The 15,941-nt window shown below is 35.9% G+C and overlaps 2 protein-coding genes across 2 annotated transcripts in view; one reads left to right on the forward strand and one right to left on the reverse strand.

The window, feature by feature from the left end:
- Positions 1 to 15,941, forward strand: part of Cenpp (centromere protein P) — a 248,764-nt gene that overhangs the window by 84,337 nt on the left and 148,486 nt on the right. The gene's annotated exons all lie outside the window — the stretch shown is intronic.
- Positions 6,508 to 15,427, reverse strand: Omd (osteomodulin). The gene is made up of 3 exons (XM_047526107.1): positions 15,171 to 15,427; positions 8,135 to 9,096; positions 6,508 to 7,650 (listed from the first exon to the last, which is right to left on the reverse strand). Exons 2-3 carry the CDS (start codon positions 9,072 to 9,074, stop codon positions 7,310 to 7,312), a joined length of 1,281 nt encoding a protein of 426 aa, XP_047382063.1. The 5' UTR covers positions 9,075 to 9,096; positions 15,171 to 15,427; the 3' UTR covers positions 6,508 to 7,309.

Genomic DNA, 15,941 nt, shown 5'->3' on the forward strand with positions numbered 1-15,941 from the left:
GGTTGGGGTGCTTTAACCCAATCAGTGAATTAATCACCTGTTGGGATTAAGTAAGTGGTAACTGAAGGCAGGTGGGGTGTGACTGGAGGAGGTAGGGCTTTGGGGGTGTAGCTTTGGGGCATGTATTTGTATCTAACTAGTGGAGATCTCTGTCTCCCCCCCCCACACACACACTTCTTCCCTTCCCCTTCTCCCTCCTCCCACCCCTTCTCCTCTCTTTCCCTGATTCTTGATCGTCATGTGAGCTGCTTCCCTCTGCCACACTCTTGTATCATGCTGTTCTGCCTCACCCCGAGCCCCAAGGAATGGAACTGGCTGTCCATGGACTGAAACGGAGAGCCCCCAAATAAACTTTTCCTTCTCTACAGTTGTTCTGGTCAGGTTCTTTAGTCACAGCAATGAAAAAGCTGACTAAAACACCTACTAAGATGTTTGTACTTTAATCTGTAATCAATGACAGACCATTGAGAAATTGTTAAGCCAGTCATTATGGCCCTATTTGCATTTTATAAATTTCCTTCTAATGGTTGCATTTCTGATTGTTGTATTGGTTATCTAGTACTGTGTAAGAAATTTTCACAAATTAGTGACTCTAAATAACCTACACTTACTATTTTGCAGCTACTCAGGGTTAGGCATTTGACATGACTTTGTTTGATTGCCTGCTTCAGACTCTCATCTGAAAGCTGCATTTGAAGTGCAGCCAGAACTCTCATTTCAAGGGTCAAGTGGGAAGGTTCGTTGACAGCATCCAGATCCTTGCAGAATTGGGAACTAAAGTCCTCAGTTTTTTGCTGTTAGCTGAAGCCCCCATCCTAAATTACATGGTTGTTCTATCTGATTGCCCCAACCTGAATCTATTGAATATGACTAGTCCCACCTAAACTAAGACAGTCAAGGCAAAGTCCAGACCTCTCTTCAGGCAAACCCACACCCCCTGTTCCGCACCCCCCCCCCATGTCTATCTCCATCTTTCTTTCTTAATTGCTATACTGGGGATTGAACCTGGTGACAATCTACTTCTGAGCTACATTTCTAGTCCTTTTTATCTTATTTTTTATATTCAGATAGGGTCTTGCTAACTTGCCCAGGCTGTCCTTGAACTTAGGATCCTCCTGCCTTAACCTCCTAAGTAGTTAGTATAACACCTGGCCAAAGCCAAACATTGTATATATAGTTGCCAATATAAAATGCTTAAACCTAAAACAGGTTGTTTTCTGTTCCAGAAGGAAATGTTATGTTTTAGTTAAAAGATTAGGAATGAGGTGAAAACTGCCTACTGCTCAAGAGTAGACATTGTATCCAAAATGAAAGATTTTTATCTGTGGAATTCTTTTAGGTGACCCTGCTGCATTATCCTTTTAGGGGATGTATTTCTTTGAAGGTGCCCATTCGTCTGTAGTTCTTCCTCCCAATTGTTTCTCAGCATAGGCAATCAAAAAAAATTGTGTTAAATGGAACTGAGTTTTGAAAACAAGAGTTATCTGGGAATGAGGCATCTTGGTTCTACTGACAGAGGCCTTATAGCTACCAAATGGACTCTCAAAAAAAGCTACAAGCCAGAGGAGTCTTTTCTCCATCTCCTTCTCCTTTATCTTCTATCTTTAGAAGTCAGAACACCTAAGTTTTAGTTTTGATTCTGCATTTACCTGGTCTGATCTTAGACACATTCTTTAACTTCTTTAGGCCTCATTCTTTGTTGTTTTGTGTTTGTTTTGCTTACTTTTTAATTTTTTTTTTTTTAATTTTGGTATTTAGGATAGAACTCAGAGGTACTCCATGGCTATGCTACATCTTTAGCCTTTTTTTGTTTTTTTGAGAAAGGATCTCACCAAGTTGCTAAGACTGACCTGGAACTTGGAATTCTCCTGCCTCAGCCCCCTGAGTCACTGGAATTACAGGGGTGCACCACTGTGCTAGACTTCTTTATCTGATTGAACTACAATCTAGATACTATAGACTTCTTCATCCTCTGTACCATTGACATTTTTGACCTGATAATTCTTTTATTGTTGTGGGAGTTTTTTATTTTTTGTCGTGCTTGGAATGAAACCCAGGACTTTGGTCTTGCTGGGCAAGCACTCTCCCATGAGCTGCACCCTGATAATTCTTTGTTTTGTGGCCTTCGTATGCCCTACAGAATGTTTTTCTGCACCTCTGTCTTGACAACAGTAGATGCCAGTTAGCAGTACCACCTTCAGCTGTGGAAATGTCAGGGGTGGCGGAATTGCCCCTTTTGATAACTGCTGAGTTACTACATATTTATACCTTTCAAAGCCAACATTCTAGGGTATTATGGTAAGCCTATGGTTTAAACCTCATGCTCAAGCCTGAATATTGGTCATTTGTTCACACAAGTACCATAAGAACCAAAGTATTTTCCAGACTAAAAGGTGAAATTTAAAGGAAGGGGAATTAGGACTCAAGGAAGAGTTGGTGGCAAAAATTTCTTACTTGTGAATTTGCATTTTCTTAGTAGTGCATAAATCTCTATGATGAATTCACAGCCTTAACAGGTAAAGTGATAAAAGATGTCCACAATATGATATTTATAACTAGGTCTAATTATAACTAAGCATATTTAACTTATAACTAGGCATAGTTGTATATTGAGGAAATTGGAGCATATGAGGAACTTTGGATTTTTAGATGTTAGGATTTAATTTTGTTTCCAGCTGCTCTTATACTTTATTTCTAAGACTCAGAAAAAATTAATTTGGAATCAGGAAACCAGGGTTTAAGTTCCAGCTGTCCTTGGAGTCATATGAATTCTTTATAACAAAAAGAATATATGGAAAAGACAAGATTTATTTTTTCTTTTTTTCCATAGGGAGCTGGTTAAGTGTGTTACGTGATACGCATACATCTGTATTTTAGTTTAGTAGCTCCAGTGTTGAGGAATAAAGTGAAAACAGATGTATAGTGTTTCAGATAGTATCTAGGCTAAACAGTGTGAAGCACTATTTTGAACAAATTTATGAAACATCTTTAATTTTTATTTCCTTTCTAAAAGCTAAAATGTATGTTATGAATGTTCATTTTTACTTTGTGTGTGTGTGTGTGGTGCTAGGGGTTGAACCAGGGCCTCACACATGCTAGACAAGCATTCTACCACTGAGCTATATCCCAAGCCCTTAAATATATGTTCATTATGTGTTTCTTGATTAAATTTGAGTTTATGGTATGATTTAGAGTTTTTGTTAATAGTTATAAACAGTTTAGTCTATTAGCTAATACAACTAAATACTTTGTTGTGTAATAAGAATAAAGCTCCAATACAGGGAACTCTGCCATCTTTATGAACTAAAGAAAACACTTTATTCTTCAGTTTCTCCTGGGGAAAGCATCGAGGTTTTGTTTGTTTTATGTTTAATGAGAAATACTTGGGATAGTTTTGAGTTGCCAAAGAACAAATGGTTGTTACTCTACCTATTTCTTGAGCCTTTAGCTGGAGGATGTTTTTTGATGCATTGACTTATACACATTTGTAGGGAGGAACCAGAGCAGAGAGGAGTTGTTCTGCCTAATAGGAAGAATTTGGGTGAAAGAGCAATCTTGTGAGGGTGATGGAAAGAATACTGCCATCCTCACCCTGGTGAGCCATCTTTGGAAATATGTGAACTGTTTTTCACATGATAGTTGCATTGGAAAGCTGAACTATCCAACAGTGACTATGCATTTCTTTTTTTGTGTAGAATAAACACCCTGCTCAAACCATTCATAACGTGTCTTGTCCAACAATCTTCTGTATGAATAGAATGTTGGAAGGAACTCAGAAGAGTTGCTGACTCCTTTGTGTGCACCCTCCAGTACAGGAAAGCCTTCACAAGCACCCCAGAATGTGCAGCACTGAGACCCGTGGGCTGCAGGCTGGACCTCCTGAGCAAATTGTTTACTAGATACCTGTGACTGGCATGCATTTTCTATCTTTGTATCAACTATGTAAGAGCCATCTTCCTTTAAAAGAGTGCTGGGGATGTGGCTCAGTGGTAGGGTGCTTGCCTGGCATGTGTGAGACCCTGCAGCACAAAAAAACAAAACAAAACTGGAAAAGGGAGGCTTGGAAAAACCAAATAACCTACTCAAAGTCCTAGCTCTTAGAAGTGTTTAGTCAGGCTTCATACCCATATATTTGATATCAGATTTCTTGTTTTGAGTTGATAAATTGTGTAGTTTTATTCTTCGATAAGGATGTTCTTTGAGAATTAAATTATTTTCTTTTACTAGTTTAGGAAGAGATAAAAATAGAAGCTCCAGAACTCTGAAAATTAGAGGATTTTTTAACTTTTTAAACTGTGTAAGAGTTCAAACGAGTAATTACTACTACTTTATGTTAACGTCAGCCAAGAGCTTTTTTCTCCACTACTGTTGGTCAGTTCCTCTCACACATCAGGATCACTTCTTTCTGGGCTGGGGTTGGGGCTCAGTGGTAGAGTGCATGCCTGGCATGTGTGAAGCACTGGGTTCGATCCTCAGTACCACAAAAAAAATGAATAAATAAAATCAAGGTATTGTGTCCATCTACAACTAAAAACAATATTAAAACAAAAAGATCACTTCTTTCTGTAGCCTTCAACTACTTCAGCAGGTCCTCACCAGAGGTAATAGTTGTGTAAATCTGTGCTCACGTGATTTTTCATAGTTGTTGCCTTTACAGCATTTTCTTTCTTTCTTCTTTGTGATAGGAGATGTTTGGCCTTACTTTCTTTATTTTTTGGTACCAGGGATTGAACCCAGCGGTGTTTAACTACCGAACCACAGGACTGGGGAACTTTTTTTTTTTTTTTTGAGACAGTGTCTTGCTAACTTGCTGAGACTGAGTTTGAACTTGCGGTGCTCCTGCTTTGGCCTCTGAGCTGCTGGGATTACAGATGTGTGCCAGTGTGCCTGGCCATAATATCTGCTTTTCTGAGCTAATTCACATTCAATACAATTCAACCTTTAAAAGTATACATACAGTTCAGGAACTGGGGTTGTGACTCAGTGGTAGAGTGCTTGCCTAGCATGTGTGGGGCCCTGGGTTCGATCTTCAGCACCACATAAAAATAAATAAATAAAATAAAGGTATTGTGTTCATTTAGAACTAAAACAAAATTTTTTTAAAAAAAGTATACAGTTCAGCAGACTTTAGTATTTTCAGATGTTTGTGTAACCATCAGCATAATCATCTTAGGTTTTCTTTCATCACCCCTAAAAGAAACCCTGCACCCCTTAGGAGTCACTCCCCATTTTTTCCCTATTTCCCTACCCCCTGCCTTAGACAGCCAGTAATCTTTTTGTCTCTTTAAGTTTCCATGTTCTGCACATTACATATAAATGAAACCATACAGCATGTGTTCTGTGACTGACTTTTACCATCATGTTTATAAAGGTTTATTCAAGTTGTAGCATGTGTTAGTGCTTCATTCCTTCGTGTGACTGATTAATATTGCACTATATAGATAAACCACATTTTGCTTATCTTTTCATCTATTGATGGACACTTCAGTGATTTCCTCTTTTGACTCTTATGGATAAAACTGCTGTGAATATTCATGTACACATTTTTGTGTGAACATTGTGTTCAGTTTTCTTGGGTTTGTACATGGAAGTGGAATTACTGATTTTATGCATAACTTTAGCTTTTGAAGAACCGCCATAAAAATGCATAATAAATGTTTGAATTTATGACCCTGTTTTTAAATTTTTCAAGAAAGAGAGGTGGACTTTTGTATTTTTAAACCTCCGAAAGTTTGCTTTCCTCAAATCACAAGCATTTTATTCTTACCTTAACTCACACTGTGTCATACCTCACAGTTGCACACTGTACTGTTTCTTGGTCTCTCTCATTGTTTTTTTTTTTTTTAAATGGTACTGGGGATTTAACCCAGGGCCTTGTGCTTGCAAGGCAAGCACTCTACCAACTGAGCTATCTCCCCAGCCATCTCATTGCTAAGCCCTGTACATGAAATGGCCTGATGAGTAAACAAATGAATAGAGTTTTGTTCATGTTCAATCTGAATTATTAAGGGTTTTCTGTCAACAGGCAATTGTTCTGTTCTGGTAATGCTAATAGCCTACATTTTGTACTGATGTCTCCAGAAAAATAAAAGCCTCAGAAGCTTGAATACTACTAAAATATAGTTTTACCTGTCTGATTATTGCATAATGTCCAACTTGTTATCATGTGTTTGGGGTTCTTTATATAATACAGTAACATCAGATTGGTATGCATTTCTTATCTGAGGAAGTCTATGAAATGTTTCGTAAATCAAGAGAGTTCATCACAGCAGTTAGAATCTTTGTCATAAGGCACACTTAAAATACTTCAAAATGATAGATTAAAGAATGAGTGAGTTTTAAGGTTTCAGAGAAGGTGTTAAAACTTGTCTATCCTTCAAATTATAAAGGACCTGTGTTCACCTTTAACACTATGTCAATAGACACTTTAGCACAAAGTAAATAACCACTATAATGTGCTAGGAAAACAGAAAGGCTTTTTAATATTTAAATAACTTATTTTGGCAACATTAGCTTAACCTTGTGAACAAAGCAGTTATTTATCAGCAAATCCTTATATAACTGAACGAAAAAGCTTTCCCTAGTTTAGTCTACTATAAAAACATTTATTCCACTTAAAATGGAACACAATGAAGATTGGTTTGGACTATTTCTAAGTTTTGCTAAAAGATAAACTGCACTGAGGTAATCTGGTGGTTTTTAGTTACCTCTTTGATGCTTTAAGAGAAAAACATGAACACATATTTTATAAATCTGTGTGCTTTGGTTTCTCAGTAAGATGGCCTCTTGGAAATAAAACATATTCTGTGCTCTAAGTAGCGAGCCAAGGGAATGCTATAACGAGTAAACAATAGCTACAAGTGTGAAGGCTTATCTGGACACCAAGTCAAAGAAGACAGTCTATTCCTTAAGTGAATGTTTGCTCTTTACACTCATATGCCTGCCTGTCTTCAGACGTCCTACTAGTGATGGAATGGACTTGGCTCTGGTCTCCTGGCTAACGGGGCTTTCTTTATCATTCTTACAGAAATTACTGTAATAAGAATCAGCATGCTCACTCTTTTTCCCAGCATGATGATGTTTATAAGTTTAAAAAGAGTATAATAAGCCATTGAAGTTTAGTTTTTTTATTCCCACTTATTCTATTATTTCTAAAAGTATGTATCATTTTGAGTAATTCTAATGCTATGCAATGAGGCAGTTATTAAATGCAATTCTGATTTTATACTAGTACATAATTCTAGATATATTATTTCACACAATTATGTGTTCAGTTACTTGTAAGTTTTATGAAGTCATAAACATATACCTATATAATTTCTTGCCATTCTTGAGTTTCATAGTAATGAGGGTTGAAGTGCTCTTCTGTCCCTTCTGTTTCTTGGTCTTCATGAGGGTTGTCATGCCCATCCCCATCATCATCATCATCATCATCATCTTGAAATCTCCCAAAAACTTGGGTCTTCAGTTGTATTGTTTGACCATTAGCGCTTCTTTGTTCACCATAATAAATACTATGTATATGAGGGAAGCAGGAGAAGATATAGGAACTTATGGGTTCTTTTAGCTTATTTTGGTCCACACGAAGGTATGTTAAATGGTGAAGATGTAGTGGGTCAATAGAAGGACACATCATTGTCACATTGATATCTGAAAAATACAAATTTTAAAATTAATGCCAGATTAGATTCATAATTCTATGTTGGGTTTTATGTTACATGGAATAGTTTTATTAAAATATAAGTGGTTTTAGTTTAATTATTATTTATACTAATAAGAAAATAAAATGAATTTTTCAAAGTAAATATGGATTTATTGACCTTTCTGATTACTTAGTAAATTCTTAATAGAACTAAAGTAAAAATCATTCATAGTCCCACTACTCAGGATACTTATATTTCTTTATATACTCTATTAGTATTATTTCCCAATATTCAAGATGATAAAAATTCTTATAGGAAAGACTATACTCTTAATGGAAAACCTTTTTCTGGGGTCAATTCCTACCTTTTCCTTAGACAATTTCAAAGCAGCCCTTTCCAACAATTTATAAAGCATAGATTATTAACAGTTTATTTTTCAAAGAGTCAAAGTACCTTTCTTGTTCATTAAAATATAATAAAATTTTACATACTTTCTATTTCATTATTTTCTAGGTATAGGTGTTCCAAATTTCTTGGAATGTAAAATGCTTGCTTCAATCTGTTGTGTCCAACGTTGAGCTCTATAAGGTTGGAAAGATTAAAGATGTTATGTGGGATGTCTTGCAGTTTGTTATGTGACAATCTTAGAGCATGAAGTTTTGGAAGTTTGTCAAAGTATTTGTCTGGTATAGAAGAAATTGAATTATTTTCTAAAGATAGATACATAAGTGAAGAAGGCAATCCAGGAGGCATTGATTCTAATCTGTTATGACATAGGTTGAGCTGCATTAATTTTTCCATTTTGGCAAGGTTTTTTCCTTTGAACACAGAATCATGAAGGTGATTATAACAGAGATCGAGCATGGTCAAGTTTACCAGCCCATCCATGGCACTTGTCTGCACTGTGGAGATTTCATTGTAACCAAGGAGGAGTCTTTCCAGAGACTTAGGAAGAGGAAATGGAAATTCTTCTAAATTGTTATGCTCTAGATGCAGTTGTAGTAGATTTGAAAACTTTGCAAACACACCATAATCGATCTTTTGAGATTTAATTTTGTTGTGGCTGAGATTAATTTCTTTAAGATGAGTTGCATTGATGAATGAATTTGCAGTCACAGCCTCAATTTCATTGAACTGAAGGTAAAGTTGCTGGATATGCATCGGAATATTTGGAATAGTCTTGAGTTTGCGATTGTCACAGTACATTGATGATGGAAAGTTAGTTGGACAGAAGCATTCACGGGCACAACCTAAACTATGCTGATAAAAAGGAATCCCATATTCTACATTTTGACGAAATTGGAATTCTGGTTCATAATCCTCATTTGGTTCTTGGTCATAATCTTCATCCCACTGATAATTTTCATATTGGCAATGTACTTTGTCTCCAAAAAAGAAGAAAAGGACATATACTAGACTTAAAAATCCCATGTTCTTTTTTCTTTTTTTTATCCTATTGCAAGGAGAAAAGGAAATATATTGTGGAAAAAAAATGAATAAACCTTAGAATAATTCTCATTTAAATTGACAGTTATATAAAATGTATTATGTTTTATATAAGAGAATATTCAGAAGAATGGTCAGTGCTGAAACCAAAATTAATGTTTATGTACCAATGAAGCAGAAAATGAAGCAGAATTAAAAAAAAATCATATTGCAGTGAACCAGAGTCAAAATTTATATATAAATATATGTGTATGTATATATATGTTTCCAGAGGCAAACATTCTACCACTGAGCCACACCCCAGGCCCTGGTGTTGAATGCTTTTTACTAAGTTACTTACCATTCTCTTTTATGAGTACCTCAGTTATTTTGCTTAGTACCCTGTTATTAGCCTACTCAACTACCTGGCATTACTTAACTCTAGTCAGGTGCTCCCTCCACTTTAAGCGTTGGGTGGTGTTACCAGCCATTCCATTCTTTAGTGATGTTCACTACCTTATGAGAGGAGAGACCTATGTTTCAGTTACAGTGCTTTTTCCAGTTAAATTCCTAGTGTAAAGTCAAAATCTTCATCTCCACAACTTCTATTACTGACAACCTTTTCTCCTCTTGAAAGAACACAGAATATTCTCTTTTATGTGATAACGTGTGATACTTAAAATTACCAATTGTTTCTTCTAAGATGCTTTCTAAGTCTATTTTGCACCTTCAGATTGTCTTCATGAAACAGTTTCCAGAATCTAATTATTTGTCCTCTGACTCTGCTTGATAACTTCCTCAAATACAATATTTATATCCTACCAAGTTTTAGTTTCTAATAGATGAATCTTTACATTTCTTCCTAACCTTCTTATTTCTGCTAATATTTTTAGTTAATTTCTAGGTATACAGATATTCACAACACTCTCACTGTCACCCAGGAGTTTAAAGTCTAGTGGAGGATCAGAGAGGCATGGAGTGCAGTGCAGCAGGACATTGTGTGGAGTAGGATTGTAAGGGGAAGGTTTCTTATACAATTAATACTTGTTTTGCTGAAACTCAGAGAAGAGCATTATATCTTGAAGAGACTGCAAGTCTGCATTTCAGTCCTGTTAGTAAACATATGTGGCTCTTACTTCAGTAAAATAAGAATTGGAATTACCAAGCATGGTAGCATGTGCCTACGATCCCAGCTACATGGGAGACTAAGTCAGGAGGCTCACTTGAGCCCAGGAGTTCGAGACCAACTTGGATAACAGTGAGACTGTCTGAAATAAATAAAATGAAAGTTAAAAAATTATGGTTGAAATTATACCTTGCCTACAAATCTTACCTAGTACTTGTTGATATCAAATGAGATATGCATGTAAAAGTACTTTGCAAATTGAAAACTGCTGTACACAGGTGGAATGAGTATATTGTTTAGGAAAAAGTTAAAAGATTTTACCTCTTTATTTTTTTTTCCCCTGAGACCTTTTTCTCTACCCTTCTAATCCAGGGTTTCATGAGAGAATGAATGTTTGTAATGAAATGACTTATCTCCTATTCATCTTGAACAGTACTATTTTTTTATCAATATAATTGAGAAGATGCTACTTGAATCATTTTCTCTTAACAGAACACCATTTGAGAAAATCTGAGTTTCTGGTCAGAAATTTTTAAAATGCATACAATGTAAATATTGTATGTTTAGGATTTGAAGCAGTTACTCAAATGGAGTCAGAGATCCTTGATCTCTTTTCCTTCCATGATCTTGTCCTCCATTTTTCCCGTGTACCCACATCTTGGGTCTGGTCATTATCAGTATAGTAACCCCCTCATATTCAATTTTGAGCATCTCACACTCTGACCACTGTCTTCATATAGTAATTTCAAATGCAATAATTCTTCAGTTTCAGTGAAATGTAGAATATATTCATCCTACTGTCTTTGCATTGCACTTCATCCTTCACTCCCAATATCATGAAGATATGCCATCTTTGGCATTTATCCTAAACAATTAAGGTCATCATACTACAGTGATACATGCATACCCATGTTTATAGCAACACAATTCACAATAGCCAAACTATGGAACCAGCCTAGGTGTTCATCAGTAGATGAATGGATAAAGAAAATATGGTATATATATATATACAATGGAGTTTTATTCAGCCATAAAGAAAAATGAAATTATGTCATTTGCAGGAAAATAGATGGAACTTGAGAACATTATGTTAAGTGAAATAAGCCAAACTCAAAAGCCAGGGGTCATATGTTTTCTCTCATATGTGGAAGCTGGAGAGGAAAAAGGAAAAGAGGCAGGAGAGACCAGGGGGAGGGAAGAGAGGAGGGAAAGTGGAAATACTGGGGAATGGTATTGGCCAAATTATATTGTACACATGTTCAAATATGTAACAACAAATCCCACCATATGTACAATTATAATGCAGCAATAAATATGGAGGAAAAATAATAAGTACAGGTTAAAAAAAAACGGGATCAAGCCAACTGGTCTCACTCAGTTCTCAACTACTGCCTTAAGCCTTTCACAGCTGTTTTACCTTATTTAATCCCCTTTCCCTCTCATCTACTATCTTTTTTCCTTCTTTCAGGTTTGTAAAAGCTCATTCCCCTTTATTGTTTATGGATGATGGCCTTGCTTCCTTTTTTTAATCAAGAAAATAGGATCAACTAATTATTCTAATATATTATATTTATCCTTACCTACAAGAAAATGCCAAACAATGGTTAATCTCTTTAGCAGTATGTGATTTTCAAATACTTGACGTTTCTTTTTGCAGATCTAAATATATTACATCTATTGTTCATTCCACATCTTTGAAGGAATGTTAGGGTTCTCATAGACTGAGGTGAGAAAGGTTATTTGCAATTGGAAGAGCTGAGTAACAGCATAGAAGCAACAGAGAATGAATTGTTTGAGAAATGGTGGTTAACTGTTGAGGGAGCAAAATAAGACTACTAAAGCCAGAATCTGAAATGCATTAATTCTCACCTAAAGAAGTTTCACTCTAGAAGTGAATGCTTAATTAATTAATGAATTTGAGCTGTGATCTTTATACTGCACACTTCATACTGCAGTGTCACTGGGTGAAGTAGGAGAGAGTTTCAAGAGGAGCCAGAGTGAACAAGTTACGATTCCATCCCCGCAGGGCATCCCTCAGGGCAGAGTTGAGAGCAAGCCAGCTCTCTGTGCCAGGCTGGAAACGCCCCATGAGTCTGCTTCATGGGGCTTTTTTACCTGCTGTAGTTATTCTACTAGGTACTATGTGTGATATGTTTAGTAAAGGACTTCACAAATACTAGTGGTTGGTTTGATTGAGTTACTTTAGTTTACATATGTCTTGAATTATTTCTGTGAAGCACTGTGCTAAATTGGACAGGAACACAGAAATGAAGAGGACATAAAGACATGGTCCCTTCTATAAAGAGAAATGTTTTAATGGAAGAGAGAGACACCACAAAATGAACCTTAACCTAAGGCAGAGGGTCGTATGGTTTCCAGCAGGGACAGGCAATGCTGTGAGGCCCAGTAGCTGGACCCAACTCCTGGGAGGCAGGGAAGTGTCGTCGTCCCCCCCTCCGCCCCGGTGCTGGGGATTGAACCCAGGGCCTTGTACTTGCAAGGCAAGCACTCTACCAACTGAGCTATCTCCCCAGCCCGTGAAGTCTTTTTTAGGCATCATTTAACCTAGACTTTGGGAGATTAGCAGAAATGGGTATAGAAAATCCTATACATCTTATTGAGGATTGTATTTTATAGGAAATTTTATAGGATTTTATTATTCATTATACTATAGCATATGAATTTTTAAAGCATTTGTCATTCATATTTCTTTTTAGCTGCCCTACAGCCACTAGAGTTGGGGTCTGTAAAACTGCTGCCTTCCCAGAAGATGCAGGTGGAAGCTGAGAGGTGGAGACAGGCCATAGCATTGGGCTGGGCCACACAGGAGCCTGCAGCTGACTTTCACACAGAATTTTTTTTTTTTTTTTTTTGTACCAGGGATTGAACCCAAGGGTGCCTAACCACTGAGCCCCATCACCAGCCCTTTTTATTTTTATTTTTTTTTTAGAGACTGGGTCTCACTAAGTTGCTTATAGCCTCACTAAATTGCTGAGTCTGGCTTTGATCCTCCCACCTCAGCTTCCCAAGCCGCTGGGATTACTGACGTGCACCACCACACCTGGCTCACACAGGAAATTTAAAAATAGTGTCGCTCATTGACATTCAGTCTGAATTATATCTAGTGTTAATAACATTAGAAATCATAATTTAGCAAATTTACATTTGAGAATTAGAGTATGTTGTTCAACAATTATGAAAAATTTGGAGGAAAAAAAGGATATGTGGATGATATCTTTGACCTACACTTAATTACATACCTTTGACTAAAATCAAAACTGGGACCTCTCTGAATATAACGGAATTCTTCATGCTGTCAGGTTTTGTTCTTTGTGGGCATCTAAGCAGAAGATATTTCCCTGAAGAGCAATTTCTCCTCTAAGCCCGAACTCCTTTTAAATATTCCCTCCGTATTTGTAACCGTCTAGTGCCACCTTGTTCTGTTCCCTCTTAACCAAGTGGTTTCCTGTCTGAAATCAGCCTCTTTCTATCCTTATGCCCATCAGCTGTGATGTCCTTATGATAATTTTCCTGTTATAATCTTATTTCAATTTATCCAACTAATCACAACTATTTGCTAAAAATATTTTTGTTACTTTCACTTTCACATTCTACAGTATATACCTTGTTCCTTCTAGGACCACTCACTGCAGAACGTTAGAACACATATCAGTCATCTCATTTCCCAGCCCCTAATTTATTTTTTTTGTTGTAGTAGGGATTGAACCCAGAGCCTCACACGTGCTAGGCAAGTGCTCTACCATTGGGCTACACCCCTCACCCTGCAAGCTCTAATTTCTAACAAAATCAAGTATGATGCACTATTTATAAGTGCTCAAAATTTGTTTGAAGGGATGATTGAATTAATAAGTTACAGATTTTATCTTGTTAGCAAGACTCCTCTTTACTAATGTTGATTATCTCTAGGTATTTATTTCACAATTGTGATTTCTTCAAATGAACATAAAGAACTTGGCCGTTGTCTTTTCTATGAATATTTTGCCTCAACAATACACTGTATTCCTCACTTTTTTATTACACTGTCTAGTAGAAAAATAACAAAAAGAAAATAAAACTTACAACAAAGTAAAATATATAGTTTCTAAACATTATCCATTAATGTGAATTTTCATATCATATTTCAATAAAAGCTTCTATATCATGATATTTCTCTTATAGAAAAGCACTCATGCCTTCATGCAGACAGGTTCTGAATGAAATTATTTATAAAAATGAGGTATATTTACTTTGGAAAGTTTAAAAAAGTCATGGCATTTTATCATTTTAAGGCTGCCATAGAAGCTAGCATTGTAAAAGACAAAACATTAGTATGTTTCAGGTTTTATCCAAAACAGTTTTAAATTTCTGAAATTCTTTTGCTTTTTAAAATAATCTCAATTATTTTTAGCCATAATACATTTAATTATTGATTACCATAAACTCAAGTAACTGGAGTAGATCTTTCAATAGATTGAATAAAACATTCGTCTTCCCTTTCATAAAAGGGTAAATGAAAACAAGAGATTCTGTGTCAGGAATTTGATCAATAGAGAAATTTTGAGAAAATCTTGAGTGTAATTTGTACAAATATCTATCATCACTACAATTAGACTCATTAGCACTGTGATTGGATCAAAGACATTAGATTTTTTTTGTCATTTAAAACTGAGAGAAAAAAAGAACCAAGAAAGAGAGAGATGACTGTTTAACATGAGACTCTTTTCTTTCTTGAAATTTAAAAAAAAAAAATCTAAACAAAATTGTTGGGTATCTTATATTACAAATTTAAACTCACATTTTTTCCCTGAATTTGCTTAATCAAAATTTTAATGTAACTATTACTAAATTTTGCTTCCCAAAATTGTGCTTTTATGGTAGCTGCAGTCTATTTTAACATTAAACAAATCTAAAGTACTTTTTTATTTTAACAGTAGGAATAAATTCTTCAAAAATTGAAAATTATTTTATCATCATACCTGTTGAATTTGCTTTAGTTTTCAAGGGTTGATGAATTTGCAAATCCTTTAAATGAATCAGAAATTCCTAAATTCTTTAACTCAGTCTCTTAAAAATCCACAGTAACTCTGTGTCCAGACAGGGTTGTCCCTTGAATTACTGTAGCAATTTAAGCAAATACAATCTGCTTGGAAAACACTTGGGTTGAATTAAAATTATGTATTTCTTTCATTACACAAAACTTTGTGGATTCAAATTAAGATGTTTGTGTTCTTGGTCAGATTTATGTGGCTTACTTCTTTCTCTTCCCCTTAATTTTGGTTTGAGGTGTGGCAAGAATTTCCTCTAATATGAAAGGCAAACAGAACTAAATGAAACAGCATGTACTGATTACTGTTTTTATTTTCATTTTCATGCCAAAGAATTCTTCAAATTAAGGTCCACTGTGACAAGGAGGCCAGTGTCTCAGCAATTTAAGGTGGAACTAAGAATTGTCTTTAGTCCCTGGGTTGCCCAACACCTCAAGCTCACATCAATGCTTCCCTTTGTTAAAGCAAGGAATCAGAATAAGAAACGTATGGCACTTCATATCAAGTTTATTCTTTTTTTTTTTTTTTTTTAAGAGATTGAACCACTGAGATACATCCCCAGTTCCCCCCACCCACCCGCTTTTTTTTTTTGGTACCAGGGATTGAACCCAGAGATGCTTAACCACTGACCACATCCCCAGCCTTTTTGTTTTGTTTTGTTTTGTTTAAACAGGTTCTCAGTAGGTTGTTTAGGGCCTTGTT

Source organism: Sciurus carolinensis, chromosome 15, assembly GCF_902686445.1.
Source record: "Sciurus carolinensis chromosome 15, mSciCar1.2, whole genome shotgun sequence".
In the NCBI taxonomy this organism is placed as follows: domain Eukaryota; kingdom Metazoa; phylum Chordata; class Mammalia; order Rodentia; family Sciuridae; genus Sciurus; species Sciurus carolinensis.

Bases quoted from the DNA above. Each gene is read 5' to 3' on its own strand.
- Omd (XM_047526107.1), bottom strand. From the start codon at position 9,074: ATGGGATTTTTAAGTCTAGTATATGTCCTTTTCTTCTTTTTTGGAGAC. The intron at 7,651-8,134 runs GTATGTAAAATT...TGTATTTTTCAG, and splicing joins AGAAAATAATGAAATAGAAA to ATATCAATGTGACAATGATG.